This window comes from Melanaphis sacchari, unplaced genomic scaffold (genome assembly GCF_002803265.2).
Source record: "Melanaphis sacchari strain LSU unplaced genomic scaffold, SCAv2.0 Contig4_pilon_pilon, whole genome shotgun sequence".
Taxonomy (NCBI): Eukaryota; Metazoa; Arthropoda; class Insecta; order Hemiptera; family Aphididae; genus Melanaphis; species Melanaphis sacchari.
Window position 1 is genome coordinate 3,007,825 of NW_020271335.1, and position 16,900 is coordinate 3,024,724.

The 16,900-nt window shown below is 24.6% G+C and overlaps 1 protein-coding gene across 11 annotated transcripts in view; it reads right to left on the minus strand.

The window, feature by feature from the left end:
* Positions 1 to 490: 490 nt before the first annotated feature.
* The window catches only part of LOC112599172 (F-actin-monooxygenase MICAL3), a 33,807-nt gene continuing 17,397 nt past the window's right edge, over positions 491 to 16,900 (minus strand). For 2 of the 11 annotated variants that reach the window (XM_025345971.1, XM_025345980.1), the window contains exons 3-19: positions 15,674 to 15,820; positions 15,147 to 15,245; positions 12,854 to 12,946; positions 12,638 to 12,709; positions 10,323 to 10,415; positions 10,117 to 10,256; positions 9,949 to 10,046; positions 9,663 to 9,734; positions 8,783 to 8,942; positions 8,443 to 8,695; positions 7,962 to 8,187; positions 7,782 to 7,894; positions 7,322 to 7,504; positions 5,903 to 6,244; positions 5,525 to 5,728; positions 1,768 to 1,904; positions 491 to 773 (exon numbers count right to left, since the gene is read on the minus strand). In XM_025345971.1, coding sequence (XP_025201756.1) covers positions 587 to 773; positions 1,768 to 1,904; positions 5,525 to 5,728; positions 5,903 to 6,244; positions 7,322 to 7,504; positions 7,782 to 7,894; positions 7,962 to 8,187; positions 8,443 to 8,695; positions 8,783 to 8,942; positions 9,663 to 9,734; positions 9,949 to 10,046; positions 10,117 to 10,256; positions 10,323 to 10,415; positions 12,638 to 12,709; positions 12,854 to 12,946; positions 15,147 to 15,245; positions 15,674 to 15,820 — 2,619 coding nt within the window. In that variant the 3' untranslated portion in view covers positions 491 to 586. Of the gene's footprint in view, positions 774 to 1,767; positions 1,905 to 3,025; positions 3,195 to 5,260; positions 5,421 to 5,524; positions 5,729 to 5,902; positions 6,245 to 7,321; positions 7,505 to 7,781; positions 7,895 to 7,961; positions 8,188 to 8,442; positions 8,696 to 8,782; positions 8,943 to 9,662; positions 9,735 to 9,948; positions 10,047 to 10,116; positions 10,257 to 10,322; positions 10,416 to 12,637; positions 12,710 to 12,853; positions 12,947 to 15,146; positions 15,246 to 15,673; positions 15,821 to 16,900 lie in introns of those variants that run through there. The other 9 variants (XM_025345972.1, XR_003114928.1, XR_003114927.1 and 6 more) reach the window with 9 other exon arrangements.

The following is a 16,900-nucleotide window of genomic DNA, read 5'->3' on the forward strand; positions in this document are numbered from 1 at the left end:
TATACGTATTAGAACATTGACATAATTAATATTAGAATTTATACGTATTAGAACATTGACATAATTAATCAGAATTCATCTTGAGTTAAGTGTAGTAAAATATGCACATGCATCAAAATTAAGAAATATTTTTTATAAATGGGTATGCAAAAATATTATGTAAAAATAAATATCAGGTTTATAAAAAAAAAAAAAAATATATAAAAAAATCATGTAATAAATTAAAAAATAACATAATATTATGAATTACTTATTCAAAAATATTTAGTACCTACAAATGAATGATTACTATTTTTATTATTTTAATATAATGTCATTCACAATGCTTAGACAAATAAAAATTATTAATATAATAAACAAAAATAATTATTTCGTTAATGTTTACCAATATAAATAAAATAAATAAATTCTGGCGTTAAGTACACAAATATTATAGAAATAATTTAAATTTAATTTTTCATATAAATATATAAATATAAATTAAATATTTTTTAAGATCACATTTTTTTTCATTGATATTTAACTGTTAACTTTTTTTAATAATAATATAATTCAATTTTCTCCTTTTATCTAGCACAATAGCACACTAATCAGTTGACGTGTCGGCAGTGACGGCGGCAACTTGAAGAGCTTGTTGCATATGTCCATTTTCCCATTTTTTTTTGTGCTGATCATCGCCGAATCCCTCATCGTAATTTCCTTTGGATATGAACAGCCGCTTGAAATGTGGTAGACAATACAGACGGTTTTTATTCCATGTAAATGTGTCCATTCTATAAATACATAAAAGCGTTTAAAGTAAAACGAAAAATTAAAATGAAAAAAAAGATAGTAATTTTTGAACACAATGAACTTGTTTTTCAGTATTTTATATTATTTTAAAATTGTACAGTCATATATAGATGGAAATAAAATCTGTGATTCTACCTAATACTTTGATTTGGTGCAGTCATTTTAAATACTCTAATAAAAATACATTTAATTATGTCAATAATTATTTTTGTTTTTACACTATTGTATGAACACACTATCTATATGTTTTCTTAATATAAATTTGAGCTGTCACCTTAACATTTTATCCTACATTACATTCATTATTCTGTAACAACACCAATACACCATTGAAGCACAATAAATAAATAAATAAATAAATAAATAAATAAAGTAATCAATAATTAACAATGTTTTGAAATAAATGTATCAATACTATTGCTTTTAGATAGTATAAAAATAGAACTAGTTTTATACATATACACCAGTACAAACAACGGAAGTATTTAAAAAGAAATAAATAATAATTACGAATGATTTAAAATTTAAAAAATAAATTTAAATTTAAAGCCAATTCTAGTCATCAACAATCGTAATTTTATTGTTTTTGCGGGTATGATAAACATTAAGACCATAGAAGTCTACACGAATAACTACAATGGCTATAAATAATTATTTAGAATACTCTTAAAGTTTTAAGTTACTAATAAGGCCGATTAATCTATAAACACTGCTGTGAAGTAGAATATGTCTATAGATTTTTTATTTGAATTCAATTATTTTCTGCCTCCTCAGTTATGAATGTTTAAACTCTAGAGTCTAGACATAATTATACTACACCAAACCTTTACTTTAATTTATAGCTGTTATGTTAAAACACGATAAATTTTGGTTTTAAGATATATTAATAAAATCTGTGTAGGTAAATGGAAAAATAAATATAATTATATGTATGAAAATATATATAAGTAGAGATATTAAAAACATTTTACCCACCTCAATACACACTGACACTGCGTACATCTGAAGCATGATCGGTGAAACGATCTGCCTTCAATCTCGACTTTTTCCAGGGGATAGACTTTCTTCTCACATGATTCACACAACGTGATTGCGTGGCTATCGGGATCTTGCTAAAACGGCAAACATATAAAACATATTTTAATCATGCAAAACGAAGGCACACAGATATACTACAATATACAACAAACAACAGGTGTAATAACAACAGTGACAACATCATGATATAAATATATAAATATTATAATATAAGGTAAAGCAATATATATAAATGGGTAAATAATTATATAATAGGTATATATATTAAGCTGAAAAAAAATACGATAAAAGGAATGGCCAATAAGTTATCAAATAATAATAATAATATATTAATACACGACGGCATATCGTAATGTGTATACGCGTGTGTGTGTATGTGTGATAAATACCCAGAATACTTGAACAATATCTAAATATTTTGAAAGACGAATTATACACGAGATCAGTTCAGGTTTTCACCGAGTAGTCGGTGCGGAAAAACTTGTCGTCTTCCGCTAACGTTGACACCACCATTTCACCCACGACGGCGTAAAGAAAAATAAAATATCATAATATATTGTAAACACCACACGATGACAACGTATATTGATAAAATTTTTATTAATAAGTGTATAATTCAAATCACAATCATAATTAATATTATATTATATAATAGATATTAAATTTAAAAATAATAATTAAGTTCATGTAGATATATTCATGTATGAATTTAAAACTAAAAAAAAAAACTCACAAGTATAACGATTATAATAAATTATGTTATCCTTCTAAAATTTAAAATTCAATTACTTCGCTACAATATTAGTGATGTATCACTATTTTTTTTTTCGTTTGTTCTAATACTTAATATGGGAAAAATCGTTACTATGTATGCTCCACTTATCTGTAAAATGTAGGCAAGGGATTAGAGAGTATGCAATTTATACAAAACTAAAAAGACGATTGAAGATAAAGATTTATACAAAAACAAACATTTAATTTTACACTAGACTTTAAATAGATTCACAATCCAGCGATAGGATAAACTTATAATTGTAAACATAACAAAAATATGATACTGAATATGAATTTAAAAGTTTATTTGAGTATCATTTTAAAACAGAAAAATTAAATATAAAATTGAATAAGGGCATCACGTGAATTTTTTTTATAAATAAGTAACTTTTATTTTCAAATCAATAATACAATATTTTTAATTATATTCCTATGCTATTGTTGTTTTTTAGAAGAAGAGTATAAAATGAAATCCAAACAAATAATATTGATGTTAGATAAGATACGTTATATGTAGTTTCAAGTGATTTTTTTTTTAAATTTATATTTGTATGTACACTAACGGCGTCCATAGCGAGCTTCAGTTATTACTGCAACAAAAAAACAAAAACAAAACAAAACAAAATAAATAAATAATAAATGTATGCTTTATTTATTAAATTACTATTATTATGACATAGTAATACAATAAGGATTTTATTTTCGTCAAACGTAATACGTATACTAATAATATACTCGATTAGATATTTAAAAATATCAAAATAACCGATACACGATTCGTTGAAAAGCAAACATGTTTTAAAAAACGTATATTACATTGTTAGAACAGAAAATAGTAAAAAGTATAAATTATGGTGTAATATTATATTATAGTATCGTGTTATGTTTTTTGTGAAAACGAAAACAAATACATATTTACTATTTTGTATAATCGTGTTCAAGATAGCGGCAAAAAATTATCTTTTACGCCCACGCATCAGAATTAATAATCCAATAAAAAACAACAAATTGTCAATTCGCCTATTGTAATATATTATAAAATAATATCGTATCAGTACTGCGTACTTTGAACGTCCGGTTCATCCACCACCATCATACATATTATAATAACAGTAAAAAAAAAAAATGTTTTACCGCGAATCTGTTACACGTTGTTATTAAGCTGAAAATTAGATTTGATTATTATTTAAAAAATAATATAAAAAACAATAATAATTTTAAAATAAAAAAAAAATGTTAAATAAACTCACCTCATTACTATACGAGTCTACTAATAAATTTGCACACGTTTTATGAATTCGTTGTTAATGGATATTAAATTATATTACAGTAATTAAATAGACGTAGTATAAGCATTGCATTATTGTTAATTATGTTCTAATCACAACAAACGGTAGGTAAATGTTTCAAATTAAAAATGACTATGATGTTAAACGCGATTTTTCACAACAAGCGCACGACGTCAATCGATTAAGTTAATATCTTCTCTTTATAGTTTTAATTTATTTGATTTAAAATAAACACAACAAACATAATGTCAAATAATAGTTGGTTAAAAATAAAAAACTGAACGTTATACTTTGCTTTCTGTGATAACCAGTAAACTAAATTGTCAAATAGGTAATTAATTTTAGTAACTAGATAATGTGACAACACTGTTAACTTCTAAATTTTTACACACACACCCTTTAAGGTATTATACACATGATAATAGATTAATAATTAAATTATTTATTAAAAATTAATTTTTATTAATTATAATATGTACGATATAATTAATTTATATTCATCAATGCATTTACACTCAAATTATTTTTCTCAATTATAACGCAAAAATAAAATAAAATTTCTTTTCTAATAGATATTGGGCAAGTTTATTATCACAGAAAACGTATTTTTAATAGACAACAGTTATTGTAATTTAATAATTTGCATAAATAATTATCATAAGCATTTTTATAATATCATATCAATTTAAACTTGAACAATACTAAGCTAGAGTATAAATAAATTCCTTGATTAAAAAATAAAAATACAAATTAAATATTTTTTAATTCCTCAAGTTTGATGAATTTGATAGGTATCTCCTTACCCTTCTTCTATTTAGTGAATATTATTGTGAAAAAATAAATAAGAAAAAAGTATAATAAAATACTAATAATTCGAAAGTGGTATGGTACTCGTTCAAATAATTATATTTTAACAAAAAAAGTAATTTATATAAATACAATAATTATGAAACTAAATGAAAATGATTTAATTTAATTTATTTTTTTAGCATTTGTATTCAAATCAAGGAACTTAATAATAAATAGTTATATTTTATTTATTTTAATAAAAATGCTTTAAAATAATTAATTGCTTTTGATATGCAATTATAAGACTTTCATCAACATTAAGACATATAGAAGTCCTGATAACTTATTAGCCTTCACAATAATTCTTCAACCAACACATAAAATTAACAAACATACATACAACACATAAATTTTTTGAAATTACAAACATGTATATTTTGTATGTAGTATTAAGGATAATCAAACTGGTAAATGTCAACAAATATATATTTTTTTTTTTTAAAGAGTTAAGTATAAATATTTTTTCCTCTTTGCTTAGGTTAATGAATCACATATAAATTGAACTAACAATTGTTTACCACATAAACTGGACTTCCAATAATCCAGAAACTCTTGTGTCATTTACCTAATAAATTAAGAATAATAATTTTTGTGTCTATGTCATCATGTCAGACGTTAGTAAAAAAAGTCCCAATAAATGTCTTTTTTTCGTCCGACTGTCGACATATTAGCATTGTCCTACAAAAACAAAAAAACAAGAAGAAAAAACAGACAGGCCAAACGGAAGAAGGAGATTAATCAAAAGCGTATGTACTGTAACTAATATTTTCAGAATTATTTACCACAAATCTGTTAACTTTTGGTTTTGGTTTATCAGCTGGGCGATCACCTTTCAGAGATTCAAAACGAGCACGCAAAGATTTAGTTGATTCAATGCTTTCTTGTTCCGAGTCAAGCATTGTAACAGCATTATTCATAGAATGCTTGTCTGGTTCCCAATGTTCAAATTTATCTTTCAATGACTTGGCCATTACTGCACTTTGAGACTGGAAATGAATGATTTTGATTACATACATTACATAATTAACAATCAAAAATTTTATTTACCTGTTGAAATTACCTTAATCAATAGAAAAAATGTAGGTAATAGTATATTTTTAATTAAATAATAAAACATTAGTTAAATATAAAATTAGTTGTAAAATATATTATAATCTTACATTTTTTAAAAATTCATCTTCAACTTTTAAAGATGATTTCACAACATCGCCATTGATGTCACTACTTGAAGACTCTTCTTCATCACTTTCATCTTCTCCACTCATATCATCATCAGACTCTGATTCTGTCTCCGATTCCTTAAGGTCGGGCGGTGGAGGAGTAAAGCGTTTAAGTGGTTTGAGACCTTCAGGTACAACTGGTCTAGCAACTTCCATTTGTCTAAACAAGGATAACATCTTAGCAGTCGTGTTACTTTTGACTAGTTCCGCTGTCTCATCAATTGGGTCTTCACTGCGCACCACATTTGGATCACGGTAAATATCACGTTCTGGAGATTCTCCCTAATTAAAACAAATTATAACAAGTTATTATTTAATTATATGATTGATACATAATAAGTAATAATTTGTATCAAAGATAATGAATGTTTAAAAGCAGCACATTAAAGCTTAAATTAGGTACTGATAAAACATATTCTATGATTTGGGAAGTATAAGATATTATCTTTACACAATAATATATTATGTTAATATAATATTACATCAATAGAGTATATAATAGTCAATTGATCAAGGTGTCAATATGTTTTAATGTTACATTCTATTTAATAAATAGAGACTATGATCCAAATAAAAACTTAATATTTATTCATCAATTATTATCAATATAAATACAACTGAAAACTATAGTACATTTTTTTTTCTAATTTTAGTAAAAGCATACATATATATATATACATATATACATATATATATATTAATCAAAAAGAATATTGAATTTAAATTAATAATAATAAATAAAATTTGCTACCTATTATTGAGTATATAATAATAGATGGAATTATGTATCATGATCTCTTATTTTTGTATTTACAAAAAAAAGTTAATGTTTAAGAATATTAGAATTAATCTACTAAAAATTATTTTAAATTATAATCATACTAAAAATTTTAAGGGTAGTATACCAACTACAAACAGTGCTGATAATTTTATGGTATGTCTTCTAAGTAAAAAATATTAATTATTAGTTTTCTTTAAATTGAGAATAATTTATTCATTTTCAACTAACTATCCTCTTTAAATAAATTACAATAATTTGATTAGATAGTTTGCAATATTTTAATACATTTTATAAATTCACAAAAAAAAAAAAAAATCCTTTTGAGCAAATATTAATTAATTAGCACTTTTATTTAAACTGAACACAATAAACAAGAAAACCACAATTAATATTTTAGTTCGTCAAGATTGTCAATAAAAAGAACCACATTAAAAAAATTTAAAAAATACTTAGTACAAAATCATAAACATACAATAAGTGTAATAATATGACATAACACATAAGAAAGTTAATTAAATGATTAGTGGTTTAGTTAGGAATAGTTAGGATAATCAATAAGATAAGTTCAGATAGAAAACCTTAATTTGGCCTTCTCGTGGGGGTGTAATTCGGAACTGTTTCTTAATTACAGCAGGAGGCTTGTATGTTTCAAAGAATTTAAACTTTGAAGAAACTTCAGCTGTTTCCACAGAAACGTCCTCGATGCGGTCACTGCATTTGACCACATCATCAGACACTTGACGACTGTATACCGGTGTAACCTATCATTTGTATACATATTCACATATATAAAATGGGATTTAATAATATAATAGTATTAAAATAAATATTAGTGGGTATATTATAATATAAATTAAATAAATTAAGTTTTTTTTTTTTTTTATCTTCAAACATTACATGAATTAATCATAGAATAAATAAAATATATAATCTAAGTAAAGACAGTATAGTATTATAATATAGAAACTAAGTATTAATAACTCGTTTCGCTAAAACTATCTAAAATATAATTACTGGTAAATTTTGAACTAAATATACCTGTTTTATAGGAATATACTCTTTTTTAGTATTCACAATCGGTGCAGCTTGTTTAGTCTTTACAGCATTAGCATCTAATTCCATAAACAGACTTCGAGATTTTTTAGAGATTCCTAAAAAACAAAAATAATGTACACATATTTTAAAAACACAAAACTAATATGTATGTATATTATATACCAGCTTCAAAAACGCTCATTTCATCTTCATCGTCATTAACTGATCCATTTAAATGGTTTTCATCAACATCACTACTTTCAGCATTTATTATTTCGCCCCTTTCAAACTTTTCTTTAATTACTTTGGCTTTGTCAGATTTGTTAATATTTAAATCACGTTTAATACCGGTACGTTCACTTTCAGCCACAGCCTGTTCATACATTTGTTTCATTTTTCCTTGTTTTCCCTAAAATTAAATATAGATACTTTGTTTAGTTATAATATCTATGAAAACAAAATTATCCTACTCTAATTTCTAATAAATATAATTCCTAGACTAACATTAAATAAAAGTACAGTAATAAGTAGTTGTAAAACACACTCAATCAATTATTTAGAGTTATCAGTCCTTAAAGACAGTTAAAAATATTGTAAAATCAATAATAGAACACGATGAATATTGAATAATATATATATATATATATTTTTATTTTTGACTAACCGCAAATAATTTAGACCTTATGTTTTGTATTTCTTGTTTATGTTCCTCTTTCATTTCTTCACGGCGCATTTCCCAGTTACGTTTAACAGACTCCATCTTGTCAAAACTTATTGGTTTTTCTTTAGAAATACTATTTTTCAGTACATCATTCCCGGCATCCTCATTCTCACTATCACTGCTTGATGAGGGCTCAAAGAATGCGCCATTCAGATCTTCATTGGAAACTCCTACATCCATTCCTTTAGATTGAAATCTATTAAGAAAAACAATAATTTTTTTTAATTAATAAATGAAAAGCAAATTAATTATTAATTAAGAGGTACATTTAAAAAAAACATACTTAGCTAATTTACTCAATATACTTGGTGAACGTTTAACGCTGACTGGAGATTTTTCCATGTGGCTGTTACCATTAGTGGTAGCGTTTTCAAAAGCTTGAAAACGAGATTTCACATTTAAAGAGCTTAATTCTTCTAAACCCAAATCTGGTTTATCACTTGCTACAAATACAAAATATTTATTACAAGGTCGTCTTTAAAACTATAAAGAATCATTTTTTTATAAATCAAGATGGATAATCAGACTATATCTTGGAAAATATCTATAAATTACTTTTACCGTCAGATTAATCACTTTTATCTTCTTTTTGTAAGTGTTAAACCAGAATCAACTTTTAATTTAGTAATATTTTTTTACGTAAAATTGAATTAGCAAAACGATAATAATACGATATTGAGATACAATACCCAATATAGTATATTTTAAATCGTTTTATCGTTATATTATACGTTTCCTCAGAATTCAGTTCAAAAATTATAAAATTGCTATTTTAAAATAAAAAGTTGATACTGTTTTATTAAATAACAGCAATTAATTATAAAAACAAAAATATAGAGTAAATGTAGTTAAAGTTTTAAAACAAAATATAATATGATTTAAAAAGATATAGAATGATCAAATAAAAAATAAGCGGAAAAAAACAGTATTATAATATACATAAATGTGATAATTGAAGTTAGTAAAAATCCTTATTTTTTTTTTAAGTTAAAACGTAATTTAAATGTATTGTATACCTTGAGGGTCAACTAAATATTAGAGGAATTTTAAAATCTAAAAAACCAAACTGAAACAAATACGAGAAACCATATAAAGACATCACACACCACACACGTTATGATGGGTTTATACTTTATAATACTTTATACTGTCCAATTATATACCTCTAACCACGTCTGGTGGTAATTCCAAGGGCTGATTTTCACGTATTATCATTTCTGGTTTCTTGCGTCTAACTATGGTGATAGCAGTTCAAATGTTTTGTAAAAAAAATAATACAAATAGTTGTAATTATTTACAAATTGAATTTACATGGAAAAACCCTCATATATATATTTTAAAGTATCATTATTTACTAAAAATTATTATAATTTTATTATATGCCTCGATAGCATAATATCGATCCACCCATTTGTTTTAAATAAATATAATAGTATATTAATAACTTACTTGGTTCTTCGTCTTCGACTACTACTTTAGGTTTAAATAACTCCTTGAAATGCGGTTTACAGTACAACATACCTTCGTGGCTACTATAAATATCGAGTCTGAAATTAAAGATCTAAATTCATTAACTATTCTTAAATTAATAAAACATAATTAAAAACTTAGGTTTACGTCAACTGTTTATTGCATGTTGTGCACCGGAAACAGTTCTTGTGCCAAACCTGGCGTTCCGCTTTTATTTGTTCCATAGCATACACAGTCTTTTCACATGATTTACATATAGAATTAACTTCCGGACGGATAACACCATTCTACCGATTAATAAAATGAAATTAATATTTCAAATATATTATATGTATTTTAGTTTAGTTAAATACTTGTTTAGTATCAAGTTTTTCAGATTCTGTAGGAGATCTTTGTTGAAGAATGATTTTCTTTTCCAACTGATCAAATTTTCCAAAACTTGATTTCTAAAAAAAAAATTGTTTTTTTTTTTTAATGTTAACTGTATATGTAAACACAAAATATCATTTCTGAAGATTAACCGTAAAATACCATAACCATTTAATGGATATTTATCAATTATTTAAGAACCGACACAAATTTAAAAAAATTAAAATTATGTTAAGAAGGACATCATTTTTTTTTTTAATTCTACAGAATCAAGAATATTAGAAATAAAAAAAAAAAAAAATAGGAGAACTTTGCTGATTCTTATTTAATATTTATAAAATAGTAAAATGTGGTTTATAAAAATCTATCTTTTCATTTTTGATTTTTAATCATAATTTTGTAGCAGTATATTCTTAAAATACTACAAGTTTACACTAGTACTGTAGTACTGTATTGATTCTTTTATAGGATGAATTGAATAATAAACAACAAAATATATAACCTATATACTAGATAAATTTAAAAATTTAATAAGTAATAAAATGTTTAAATAGATTTGTAATAAATTTAACATTTAAAAAGGCGCCAAAAAAAAGTTTTAACAATGACTTACGTATTATATTTAATAGGTTAAGTAATATGGATAATCTAATAATTAATTACTTATAACTTTAAATTTGCTATATATATATAATAAATAATAAATGATGATATTTGGCATATTTTAAGTGTTTTAGATAACTTTGCACCTATAATTTAATAAAATGTAAGATTTTAAAACAAAATTATGATGAGAGAACAAAAATATTTTACTCAAAACATTGTACTTTACATAAAATAAAGAAAATATTCTAATTTTCTTCATAACTATTTACTCGCTTATTTTTTAATAAATTTATACACACCTATTTAATGTTATGTTGTTAGACAAATTTTATAAATAAATAACATAGATGTAAATAAAAGAAAAGTAATCAAGGTCAATAAAATATTAATACTAAAATGTATTTCATTTTTTAATTGATAATTGATAGTTTGAAAAAATGTTGATTCTATTTTATTGTATTCAATTTATTAAAGTTTAGATTTAAAAATGAATTATCATAAACTAATATAATATTAGTTTAAATATTATTTATAGTTGTAATTGAAAAAAAATGTAATAATCATTGCTAGTTTAGTACATAGCATTTTGAACGTATTCCAGTTAACTCTCATACATTAACTATATGAAAAATACAGCTAAGCTAAAGTTTAAAAGATAGAAACTGAACACATCCAACCAAAAATATGCATACATTTATACTAAAGCCAACATAAGCTGGTTATATAACTGAGCTAAGAGTTTAAATTTAAACATTAATAAAACTAAAAAAATAGAAATAGGTACTTTATAATAATCGCATATAAAAATATTTCATAATAAAATTACATTAAACATCCTACAAAATCCACTATTATACAATAATTTAATTTTAATAATGCGATTTCCGTATTTTTCATTAGTCCTCGTGGTCTATTAGTTGATATATAGATGACAATTTATATTTAAATTGAATATTTTTATTATTTATAATTATTATGATATGTGACTTGGCGTGGCGTGTTGGCTGCTTCCAGTTGAGGAATGCAATTGAGAGTGAGTAACGGCCACAACTACTAGCTCCCGGATGGGTGACCACTCGGGATCATAGTGGTTAAAAACCTTGCCACACATACACGTGTTTGCTATCAACCGTAACAATCGTAAAAACACAACCTATCGTTCCAAACTTACCCCCTACCACAGTTCATAACCCCTACAAACAGCTAATAACCCTAGTTTCCGGGCTTAAGTTCAATAAAAAAAAAAAAAAAATTATTATGATATTTATATTCTCGGTTTTATCATCAATACTCAAGTAAATTCCCGTTAATTGGTTTGAGTTATAAGAATATTTGAATACAGCAAGGTAACAAAGATCCATATTCGTTTTCAGTATTTGTAAGTACCTATTTTTATTAATTCCTTAAAATTAGTATTTTATTTCATGCAATTTTATTATTTTTAGTCGTATAAACAAATGCTTTCGAAAGAAATATATAAATACTAACATGCAATCTATAAAGCAATACCAATGTGACCCATACTAGTAAGCACCTACTATTTATTACATATAATATCTAAAAGTGTTTTAAAATAACACCCCATGACCTTACAGATTAAATAAATATGACAACAAACTACTAAACTTAAGTAATTTAAATAAATTTATAACATTAATAGAAGTTATAAAAATTTAAAGAACCTATAACTTACCAAACAACCGTTTATAATTCCGTTTTCACATCCGGATGGTTGTTTCTTGATGGCACCAACAAAATTTCGCTTCTTTACAAAACAAATAGCAAATAAACACGCATACACAAAACATATAAATGCAACAAAAATAAAAGCACATACATACACATAAAGCAACTTATTTATTTATTTCGAGGATGAAATGCGGTAGAAATAATATAAAATTTTACTCACCAATTCATCTATAGGAATAGAAGCGGGTACAGGCTCCTCTGGTATAATAACGGAGGAAGACTTTCGATTAGCTTCATCGCAATAGGATTTTTTCTACCAAAGCACACACACAAAAAAAAAAAAAAAATAAAAACATAACAAAGCATACAATCTAAAATTCAAACTAAATTGCGTAATTTTATATCATAGCGTGCCAACTAAATTATAAATTAGTTGATTTTTAGTAAGTACCCAACTATAGGTATATACACATAATGAAATCACTTATAGAAACTATACATTATTTATAATCTATATTATACAATATACACTTATATTAAAATAAAATAAATTTCTTTACATTTTCTATAAAAAAAAAACAATAATAATAAAGCTACAACAAAACCTAATTTACCTTGTCATTCATTCATTTTTTTATTACATTACCTTCATATTATATACATGGGAAATACAATATTTAATTAAAATAAATAAACAAGTATTTTTGAACGTTTATGTGGTCTACACATTATATTCTTTAGATAAAACCATTGTTTACTTCACAGGTATTTATTTTAACTAATGAAAAATACCATAGACCAATTATTTTTTATTCATACATTTATATTTCAAGAAAATAAGTAACCTCAAAACAAGCCAAATTCAGAACGATATAAATTTTAATAATATATTCTTGCACTATTTTTTTTAGTTTTTTGGGAGGAGTACATCAAGTATAGTATAAACAAACTGTAGTTAGCGGGAGTAATCTCAATTATTGAATTCAGGCGAAGGTGCGGCCAATGTGTTTTAATACATTTAATTTTCCGTTTAAAACTTCCGGTTGGGATAAAATCAACAGACAATGCTTAAGACAACATATAATTTTTCCCTTCTGAACAACATACGTTTAACGTTTTTATTAAAGTAAATCATGGGAAATAAAATGAACCAATGTACACGACTGTGCAACTCAATGTTTCAAGTGTTAAATTTTTTATTTTTTTTTTTAATAGAAATAAACATGTGTCATACAATGATGACGTGTACAAGTATAACAGCCGAGCATAAAGCGATATTTTAAAAAGTATTAATTTTATGAAAGGGATACAAACAAAAAATAATTTACTGTAAATATAAATCTAATTAAGAAGAAGAAGTTTGTATTTTATTATTGTATTATAATTTTATAGAGTAAATTATTTTCTATTTATAACAATTTTAAATACCTAATACGTGATTTAAGTAAACAAATTATGATGAAAAAAAAATGTATATTATTAGTAACGAAGATTTTGACTGACTCATTTAATTTACTACAATCACAAAGAAAGATTATAAATATTTTATAACTCATTCGTTACTATTCTAAACGTGTTGATGACACAACACAGTACGTTCTCAGTATAGGAATCTTGCTCAGAAGTAGAACGAACCATATGAGGTAAAGATTTAAGATTTACAGATATTATTAAATAAAATGAAGTTAAACTAATATGAAGGTGAATATATGAAATATGGAGCCAATTATTAGTTTTTCTAACTAAAAATGAATAATTCAAAAGCAATATGAAAAATTCATCAAATCACGAAAGCTACCAAGAAATATTATCATTAAAATGTTTTTTTAGAAGATTTTAATAACGAATAATATAAAAAATTTAAATTTGTAAGAAATTATATTTTATTGCAAAAAAAAAATAGCAATTATTCCTGTTTTAAGTAATTAGGTATAAACGAGTTTTTTGTTGAAAAAAAAATATATAAAAATGTATTACATTATAATGTACTTAATAAACCATTTTTTATACCAAATATTATTTTAAAATAAATTAATAAGACATTACATTTGTTGTTCTGTTAGTATGTATTAACATTGTATAAGCATGTAAAAATTGCGTGTATCATATTTTACTTACATATAAAATGAAAATGTGTTTTCTATATGGACGGTATTTTCTAATGAAATATAATTCAGAAATCTTTGATACCGATATATCTACCTATCTGATACTAACTACTTTAAACTAATTTCACGACAGTATACTGTAGATACAAAAGAAAATATATGAGAAATCCAAGGTCAACATCCAATTAATTCTCAGACAATGTAAATGCTTGCACCCAAATGGACTATTGTAAACGAAAAAAATTTCATTGTGTTGTTACAGTTACTAATTGAGAAACAAATATCTACGGACTTAACTCAAAAAACAAGCATAAATATAATAATATTTAAACATTAAATTAAGAGATCAGCCTATTTATTTCATACTAAATAAATTTTAGTAAAACGATAATTTCGAATACTTACCAGGTCTCGAACGCATACGTTAGATAAGTCATCTTCTTCGACAATATAATCATCGCATTGACCATATTTCATTTCATTTGTCAAATTGCCATTTAAATTCTACAAAAGCCACACATAATAGGCAAAACTTAACACTACTAAATCTATATAAAAGCAGATAATATGACACAAGGAAATGCATATAGGAAAAAAAATGTATCAATAAGAAATAAAAACTTTAAAACAAATGATAAAATTAATTATAGGTACTCAACGAATATAAAAAAAAGTTTAAATGTAACAAAAACAAACCTTTAACATGATTTGTCCATAGTTAATTATAGACAATACAAACAAACTTTAAAATAATATATGTGAGCTTAAAAAAGAAAGGGGTTATGTTTTTACCTTGTAGAAGTAAGATCCATTATTATTGTTTAGCACCAATAAAATGTTATTAATATTATAATTGATGCATTTTAAAGGAGATGAAATTTATATAAAAGCGGATTAACCGGGATTAACTTAGAATTTTTGTAAAAACTTACTACAGATATATTTTCTTTTTCATCAGATTTTTTCGACTTTTTAGTCTTTTTGGTTTTGACAACCGTGGTAGACGCTTCACCACTGGCTGCAGACGACTTTTTCTTTACTGTTCTACGTTCGGTTGTCGATTCCGACACTACCTCGGTCTGCCAAAACACAATCAAATATTAAACAACTATTATTTCCTGTACGTTTTTAGAACAAAAATGGATTGAAGAATCATAAATTTTCTACTATAAGAATATAATATAATTTCTAGTCAATTGTTGCCCCCGGTACAATGGTATAATGAACAATAGGGGAAGAACACCGTGACGGTAACCCGACAGCAAGCAATGCGTGGACTTGAAATACATCATGTCGTATATGTTTCTGGTCAATCCCTATTTTATTGTTTACGTATGAGATATAGTCGACTATTTTTTTTCGACTTCTACTAAATATTGCGTATTTTGTGGTTAAAAACGCATACTAAACCATATGAATTTACTGCATAATATATTTAGTGAGGTAGAAAAATTGCTTGAACATTTTTTCTATGACAAAATAATACTATTTAATAAATTTAAGTACCTACCTACGTAAATATTTAAAGAAAATACATAAAAATTAATTAATTTAATTATTCAAGTTATTCAAGTGTATTATAAACTTCTAGTTCTACTCATTATTAATAATTTTTGTTAAAAAAAAACTACAATACCTTCACCATAACTTTACACTTACACAGTTTATATTATTAAATTAATTTATTAAAAAACATTAACGTGGACCAGTACAAACTGATAAATGAGTAAGCTCCTAAAAATTTCTATGGACATAAAAATGAAGTACGTATCATGAAAATTTTGATAATAAAATGTAGTAGAAACCTGAAAAATAATTATTTAAGCTTTAGCTTAGCTTTTGAGCGGCAATAAAGCTTTTACCATAATAAATATACAAATATAATTTTATGAAAATAAAAAACCATTTTCAATAGAAATAGCTAACAAAGAGATGGGAAATGAACATGAGAAAATTGCAAATTCAAACAATATTTGGCAATACCATATTTCCGGTTTTATGTACAATTTTTCACGGGAGGTATTCGATGTGCATAAACAATATTAAGTTTGAAATAGTATTTGATAGGAATATAGAATTAAATACATATCATTTATAGTTTAAAATACATACCATATCCTTTAAAACTTAAAAAAGAAACTAGATAAATTACACAAAAT